General features: G+C 43.6%; 1 protein-coding gene and 1 non-coding gene across 4 annotated transcripts; both read right to left on the reverse strand.

Moving 5' to 3' along the window:
• Positions 1-3,170: 3,170 nt before the first annotated feature.
• Positions 3,171-7,961, reverse strand: RPL21 (ribosomal protein L21). 3 transcript variants are annotated; one of them, XM_027903031.1, is made up of 6 exons: positions 7,909-7,961; positions 6,485-6,563; positions 5,846-5,907; positions 4,691-4,803; positions 3,910-4,060; positions 3,171-3,307 (listed from the first exon to the last, which is right to left on the reverse strand). In XM_027903031.1, exons 2-6 carry the CDS (start codon positions 6,549-6,551, stop codon positions 3,218-3,220), a joined length of 483 nt encoding a protein of 160 aa, XP_027758832.1. In that variant the 5' UTR covers positions 6,552-6,563; positions 7,909-7,961; the 3' UTR covers positions 3,171-3,217. The 3 variants fall into 3 exon arrangements, with proteins under 3 accessions (XP_027758832.1, XP_027758834.1, XP_027758833.1); XM_027903033.1 differs by lacking the exon at positions 7,909-7,961 and adding an exon at positions 7,263-7,279; XM_027903032.1 differs by lacking the exon at positions 7,909-7,961 and adding an exon at positions 7,212-7,228.
• LOC114067529 lies at positions 4,500-4,631 on the reverse strand. Its single transcript, XR_003573409.1, has one exon. It is a non-coding gene; the product is annotated as a small nucleolar RNA SNORA27 (small nucleolar RNA).
• Positions 7,962-8,301: the final 340 nt, after the last annotated feature.

Raw genomic sequence — 8,301 nt, forward strand, 5'->3', positions numbered from 1 at the left:
ACTGCACTGAGGACAAATGGGAGAACATGAAGACTGTTTACCCCATCCAATACATACAGTGGGAAGATTATAAAAGTGTGAACATTGCTTACATGTCCTCCTGGCAGCTGCAGGAATAGGGCTGGAGGCACCTACAAATCCCTTGTCCCGCTCAGGTGTCTACCCTTCTGGGGTCCTCAGCCCACAGCCCCTTTGCACAGACACAGTTCCTCCTCCTCCCCAGTCCTTTCTGCTCTCAGATCCTAGTGTTGCTATACTGCTAAAAAAGACAAAGCCAACAGCTCAGAAGGCAGCTTCCTTGCTGCTTCTCTAGAAGAAAACAGGAGATTTTGGCAAGGTTTTTGGCAAGAAAGCAGATGCAAAGGTTTGAGGCAGTAAAGGAGGAGGCAAAGAGCAGACAGCTCAGCCTCCAACTCCTAATTAGGCTCCCTGGAACAGACACAAAGCACTAACATTAAGTGTAAAGGCTTGCTGAACTCCCAAAGCAATCCACCCTCCACCTATTGCATAGGGACAGTGTCTCTACCAGCTCTGGGATAACAAAGTCTCTGTGATAGAAGGGAGCTGAAAGACACTGTGAACCTGATGAAAATTATTCCATAATTCTGCTAGTTCAAGGTGTCCCCAATTATACGAAAAACCTCTGGCTTAGAATCATGGAGAACTCTTGTGAAATCTGCAAAGTATTGTGGAATGAGACTTCAGCTGTCACAGCATGGAGAGGAAACACCTAGCCTGTAGCTGGCACACTCACTGCAAGCTTTTGCTTACTAGACACAGCCTTAGAACACGACCACAAGAGAACCAGTTACAGCTTATGGGTCTAAGTGTGTAAAACCCCTTCCAGAGCAAGTAGGAACTTGTGACTCCAAACCCTGTAAAGAAACATGCTCCATGTTTCAGCTCATAACTGAAGATGTCCTGACAGGCAGTTCTTCAACAACTTTTCCCGATTCACAGATCTCCCTCTTTCGTCCAGACTGTGCAAAAACAGGGCAGCTGAACACATGGGAAGCAAACTTCACCACCAGGTACTGAGATCATTAAATGTCTGGGCTGTGCTTCTGAACACCTCAGATGCCCATGAAAACCACCACCACTGCTGCACTGAGTGCAACTAATGGGTAGTTTCTGTAAACCCAAGACAGGTTACACCTTGGTTAATTTGTCCCATTTCCAAACATTAAAAACCCCGAAAAATCTACTCTCTTCCTGTACAAACTTAGCTTCGTTTTCAGTCATTTCTGGGAATCCTGATCATGGAAAGCATTCCCTCCTTCTCAGCCCACACACAGATTCCAAATACATGTTTAGGACCAACTACTGTTGGCATAGTGACCTTAAATACACAGACACTAAATAGACAACTGTTGCAATGCACAGCGCCTCTGGAAGCACGGCTTTTAAACGAGATCACTGTAATGCTGTCCAGTTTAATTATTCCAAATAGTTGAAAATAAACTCAAAAGTTTAAAACTATGCACCACTTATGATGGTAATCATTTCATCGTAATACTGCTACAGCTAATCCACTGAGATTTTGAAAAATGAGTACAAACCAAACACAGAACCAAAATAGCATGAATGAGAAGCAAATTTAAAATACCATCACCAAAGTCCGTATCCAACAAAGCCTCCCACTTAATTCCTACAGACACAAAGCCTAGTGGAAAATGATGCTTATCTTGAGAGGCAAATACCAATTTTAAATGGCTGTGGAAAGCAACAAGCCAAAGAAGCTGATGAATACAATTAGCTACTCCAAGAAAAGCCCACAAAAGCTAAGTGCATGAGCTGCAACAGTGAGGGTTTCTGGAAATGGTGATGCACTCCATGTCCAATACATATGGCGTCAAAATACAGCACATGCCACATATCAGTCTGCTAATGGGCAAGCTTTGCTCCAGCTTCTTCAAGTCACTTATGAAGTCATTACATCTATAGAGCCTGCTCGATCTTCCAAGATGGGATCTTGGGGAAACTTCAAACACAACACCTGCTCACTGGAACTTGGAGGCTCCAGCACCTAAAGCCTGGCACCCTTAAGCACCAGGCCGAGCCAGACTATGAATTTAAGGTCTGAAACCTACATTCCACAAGAATGGGAACACCCACAGTTGAGTGAGTAAAATAAAAAACAAAGCTCATATTGTCTCCACTTCTTACTCCCAAACTCACCAGCTGCCCTGCAATTCACTGCTCAATAACTTTCAACAGTCAATACCTACAAATGGAATGAGGTCACTTGCTTCTCTAGTATTTTACTCTTCACACAGACATAATTTTTACATCACTTACTCAAGGTAGCTAAGCAATGCCTGACATCGCACTTAAAGGTAAAATATTATTTAGCTGTATCTACAACACAATTAGCTTGAATTTATGCATTTTCAAGGCTAACCAGGCAGGTTACATTCAGCAGTCTCTAGCAAGCTTCATGCTGTTTCAAATAAAGCTCGCAAAACCAGCGTTTAGTAAATAGTCAGCTGAAGATGTTCTTCCATTCAAGAAATGCACAGGTAGCACTGGGCTTTTGTGAAGTATCAATACACCTCGGATGAGAGGAATGCATTAGGACATCCAACAAGCATGCAATAAACACAAAACGCAAGTGTTTAGCTATGCTACCTAATTAAACTGTTAAAAATCAAAATATAAAGGCTGGCAGATTTGGAATTAAAGCCTTGTTTCCAAACTACCATTATTTTATAAGAATGCTTACTGGCATGGGGATGTCCTAAATGTCCTTCTTTTACAAGTTACAATGATGAAAAATCCAAATCCACGAAAATCTGCCCACGGCCATTTCTCCAGAGGTTGTTTTCAAAAATGGCTTCCACAATTCCTTGGTATTTATGAGGCCCCTTAGCCAAAAGCTTAACTTTCGAGTGACTCTGGACAGTTCTTGGTACATGTTCTGAAGTTTGCTGGTGAAATATTCCACATCCTCTCATATTACCTCATGATCATTACTAAGCACTAGCAAATTTCAATGTTCTCACGATGTATAGTCTATATAAATGACTAAACTCGTCAGCAAAAGCTGCAAATGATTTAAATGACTAAGCATGAGGGTAATGCAAGTTAAAAAAATAAACTTCAATAAAAGAGGTTTCTAAAGCATCTATTTAAACACAGAAAAACCCCTAAATGAATCAGCCACAATCACATACACTTGTCCAAAACCAGATCTTTAATTTATTTTTGTATACGCGCATTATGCCATGAATTCATAGGGAATTGGCTCCAGCAGTTCTGGGTCCTTGCCATTAGTTCTCACGAAGTGTGCTTCTCTTGGTGGAGCAGGCTGCAAACAGAAAAAACCAAAGAAAATTCATGGCACTAAAGCTCAAAAACAACCTTACAGAAAATACGTTCTGACAACCATTTAACACCTTATTATATAAACATTACAGCAATTTTACCATTCCTAGTCTCTAAAATTTGATTCAAGGAGTAGCAGTAAGAACATGGATCTGCTAGAAAGCGTGCTCAGCTCTCAATGCTGAATTAAAAAACCTACGCTTTACTCTCAGCAAGTAACCAACCCAGCGACCGTGATGTACCCTGTGGTTCCAGAACAGCCATTACCTCCTCTCTGAAGTCTCATTATTAATTTTTTCTTAAAGGGTTACAACAGAACCTATCGCAACTAAAAATTCAACTAAACCAAAGACACTACTACTGATCCTAGAAATCAGCCAGAGCTGCTACTGCAGATCAGCGACAGAACAGGAAGCATTCAGCCCTTTGTTCACAGCCAAGAGCAGAATTTTCATCCTGGCAAGTGAAGTTCTGTTCAGGCACCAAACGTATCACACAGCTCAGATGCAGACACACCGTGTGCTGCCACTCTACTCAAATAATTAACCTCCCCCAGAAGGACTGCGAACCCAACAGACACATTACCTGACGTTTCAGTTGAACCCAAATGCCTTTTTCTTTTGCTTCCTTTTTCTTCCTTTCATTTTCCTTCACACGCTGCAGAAAGCTGTCTCTGCTCTTGGAATGTTTAATGTGCTCAATACGCACATTAATTCTCTTGGCAAGAATCTTGCCCCTAAAAAAGGGAATCAGTTTTCAATTTACTGCACTGTTCCTTTAAACCTAAATTAGAGACCTTACATGAGTAACTCCATAAGCTCAATTACAGGTAATTTTTCTTTAAAGGGCAATACCTCAAAACACACATCTGCAGATGCACATTAGATATAACTAAAAGCTTATTAGTATATAAAAACGTGCTGACAATTTGAAGTTAAAATAGTAGAGAATACATCATTTTAGCCTTGTAGCATACAAAAAAATTATTACCAATGTACTCCAGTCCAATTCCTGTAACACCATACCAACTTGTCTTTTTCTGACTAAACTGTACAAAATGCAGCTGGATGCAGCTACAAACTAGTATCTGAAAAGGGCTTCAGTACCAACATGAAGCTTTGGCTGAAAGAAACCCATTAGGTAACGTCACTGAAAATGCCACTCAGTAAAATAAAAACTGTTTCCTTTGACAGGATCCAAGTCAAACGAGCATCATTTGCTTGGGTTTTAAAAGGAAATATACTTTACCCACCGTGAATGACCAATCAAGACAACAACTGTCTAACTGGCAAAGTGAAAGGAGGGTGCAATTACACAACAACCTTCTCAAATGCGAAGTTTTAACACACAGAATTTGATTACTTACTTAACCTGCTTGTTAACAATAATGCCCACAGCATGCTGAGTAACATTATATACCCTTCCAGTCTTCCCATGGTAACATTTGTGGGGCATGCCTTTTTGAACAGTACCCATACCCTGTTAAGAAGTAAAATAAGAAAGGAAGGAAAAAAAAAAAGGGGGGGGGAAATAGTAGTATTAAGGATTTATTTCTCAGAAGTAATTTAAAGTATATGTTTCAAATTATTTGAAATTCATTTAAAAATACTCCTATTTCATCCTTGTTAGAATTTATAATCATGCATTTTATATCTGAAGACCACCACATTTTGCTATGTCAGGTCTGGTTGCTTTCAGTGTCGGTGAAATGACTGATCACTTTGCTTTCAGCAAAAGCAAGCAATCACAAGAGACATTCATCATCAAGCTCCAGTGCATCAAAAAATGTCAATTCTCAACAGTTAATTCTCTCCAAGAGACAAATAACAAACAAGCAAATTATACACCACCGTCTATGTCACTGATATAAGAACAAAGCATTTCAAATAAAAGCAAAGATTCAACAAAGTAGGTGTCCTTGGTGAAACGTTTTCAGATTCACTACAACCTAATTTGGAAAATATAACTGACTTTAAAAAACAAATTCTAAAAAATATCAAGCGATGGAAACACCGCCCGACTTTCCCCCCGTATTTATATGATGTATCCTTACATTTATTTCTTGGTTTCTAGTTTCAATATGGCTTTGCAATTACCAACTCTGTGCATATTTATTTTAAGAGATGTAACTATGAGCTTCCACACCATAAATCACATCTCTTCTGAAGAGTAGGCTTAAGTTGGGCAAAACACAACATCTACTCAAGGGACAGCTGAGGTTCCTAAAAAAGTAGTGCCAGAAGGCACCGCACAGCAACCTGAGCATTAGATATGGTATCTTTGACTCATGTTTTTCAGGCTGAACACAACACCAGCCAAATTATACATAAAAACCCCACGTAAACCAGCACGTGATACTGGATCAGAAGCACTGTCATTCCAGTACTGCTCCAAAAGTGAGCGCAGGGTACTTGTATTGACACAAATGACCCAAATAACAAAAAAAGACACCTCAGGAAACCAGAGACTGAAAAGTATTACACTGTTTTAGCTTTAAATTATGAAGCACTGCAGAAAGTACCTTGATATCAACTATATCACCCTTCTTGTAGATCCGCATATAGGTAGCCAGAGGGACAACTCCTGTTAAGAGATACAAATTTGGATACTTTTAAAGCCAAGAGTTTCACATTCACACATTAAAAAGGATGGGGGACACAAATCATGCATTTGATTTTCCTAAATACACTAAAAATCAAGGTATCTTTTTTTTTAAAGCAGTAATTACCTTTTTACACACTTCCAATTTTTAAAAAATCAAACTCAAGAAAAATAACAGTTTTAATTGTGTTCCTAGTGCCAAAGTTGAAAAGGCATTAAACTATTTATTGCTTCTTTATAAATGCAAATATTCTAACTGCTTATTGCTCAGACACAAAAAACTCTATGTTCTAAATAACTGCTGGAATATTTTCTTTACCTTCAAAATAATTTTCAGGCAGTGACAGAATCAGCATTGTTACTGCTGACAAGCAATCAGAGTACCAATGCATCTGCAGTAAGAGCTGAGGGTTTATCTGCATACTGTTATACGGTTTTTAGCCCAAGCTGTCAAAAATCCTTTAACACAAAACACTGCTTCACAAATGCTCCTCGGGGACTGCTGACATCCATCAGGTCAGTAACTTGATGCAGTATTCTTACTGCCAGGTATACTCACCATGCTTGCGGAACGGCCTTGAAAACATGTAACGCGTCCCCCTCCTCTTTCCCTTTGTGTTCGTCATCTTGGCAGATTACTGCAAAAGCAAAGGCAAATTATTCACAACTACCAGTTCGCTCCCTAAAAATCTGATGGCCCTTTAAGGTATTTCAGAAAAAACAGTCTTTAGGCCTACTCAGAACGACACTGCTTCTAAACTGCTGTGTCAATCCAAGCAATGCTATTCATTCAAGACGTCACCAGCAATCAGATACCACAGGGTAACTCAGGTTAGAATTGATGCTAGCAAGTCACCCAGCTCAAACTCCTGCTTAAAGCAAGGTATACTATGAGATCAAACCAGGCTACTCAGGGCTTTGCCTATCAGGTCTTGAAACCCTTTAAGGATCACAGAATATTCTGGGTTGGAAGGAACCAACACTAGTCAAAATCCTGACCCTGTACTGGACGACCCAAGAAGCAGATCATGTGCTTGACAGTATTGTCCAAACACTTCTTGAACTCTGTCGGTCTTGGTGTTGTGACGACTTCCCTGGAAAGCCTGTTCCACTGCCCAACCACTCTCCAGGTGAAGAACCTTTTCCTGACATCCAACCTAAACGCCCCCTAGCAAACCTTCAGGCCATTTCCTCGCGTCCTGTAACTGGTCACCACAGATGAGCGCCTGCCCCTCCACTTCCACTCATGAGAAGGTTGCAGACTGCAATGAGGCCTCCCAAGTGACCTCAGCCGCTCCTGCTATGGCTTTCCCTTTACACCCTACTGCACAGCCTCCCTGGGCAACCTGTTTGGAGGCCTGGATGTTCTCACGATGAACATTTTCCCCCTTATATCCAGTACGAGCTTCTCATTCTGACTTAAGCCGGCTGTGTCACACTCCTGCCACGTGCCCTGCCCAAGACAGCTTCCAACTCAGAATATTCTGCGAAATCCGTGAAACCTCTGCCCCAGGTTGGCTACTCCCCGCTCTCTACAGGAAGTACTCAAAAAGTAGAACCTCCACCACCACATTTGCCGGCCGATATTAAGTCTGGCACAAGGCACACACGCCGTTCCTGCCCTGACCTCCCGCCGGCGGCCGCGCCGTGTCCGGGTCCCGCCGCCACGTGCTGCCGCCCCGGCGGGGCCCCGCTGCTCCGCTCCTGCACCCACGGCCGGCCTCGGCGTCTCCTTCCTCCCTCCCATCCTCCCTGCATCCCTCAGCAGCCGCCAGACTGGCAACCCACCCCCACCGGAGCCCAAGGCCTGCTCGCTCCCTCCAGCGCCCTAACAAGGCCGTGCCACCCCCGCCGGAGCCGGCGGCCCCCGCCCGCCACTGCCGGCAGCGCGATCTCCCTGGCCACCATCCTCCTGGCCACATTATCCCCCCGGATCCCCTTCCCCGTGTCCCCCCGGGGCAGCGGAGCGGCCCCGGCGCTCACCGTGCGTGCGCTCAAAATGGCGCCCGGCTCCGAAAGAGAGGGGCGTGGCGCCGCGCCCTCCTTTAAGACCGGGGCCCTGGCGGGGCTGCCCGCGCCGCGCCTGACGGGGAGCGCCGCGGAGGCGGCATGTCGGGGGCGGAGGGGTGAGTCGCGGCGTTCCCTGGGATGGTGATGCCCAAAAACGGCCGCGTGGGTGCCCCGCTCGGAATCTGACCCTTGGGCTAAAGGGGAGACAGCCGCTGGGGGTTTCATGGCTGTGCGTGTGTTTTCATGGCAACGGGCAGACACTGATGCCTAGGAAGTTCCGCCTGAACGTGAGGAAGAACTTCTTTACCGTGCGGTGGGACAGATTGCCCGGAGAGGTTGTGGATTTTTCCTCACTGGAGATATCCA

Source organism: Empidonax traillii, unplaced genomic scaffold, assembly GCF_003031625.1.
Source record: "Empidonax traillii isolate 1590-97213 ecotype Southwest subspecies unplaced genomic scaffold, ASM303162v1 scaffold926:size687835, whole genome shotgun sequence".
NCBI classification, from domain to species: Eukaryota; Metazoa; Chordata; class Aves; order Passeriformes; family Tyrannidae; genus Empidonax; species Empidonax traillii.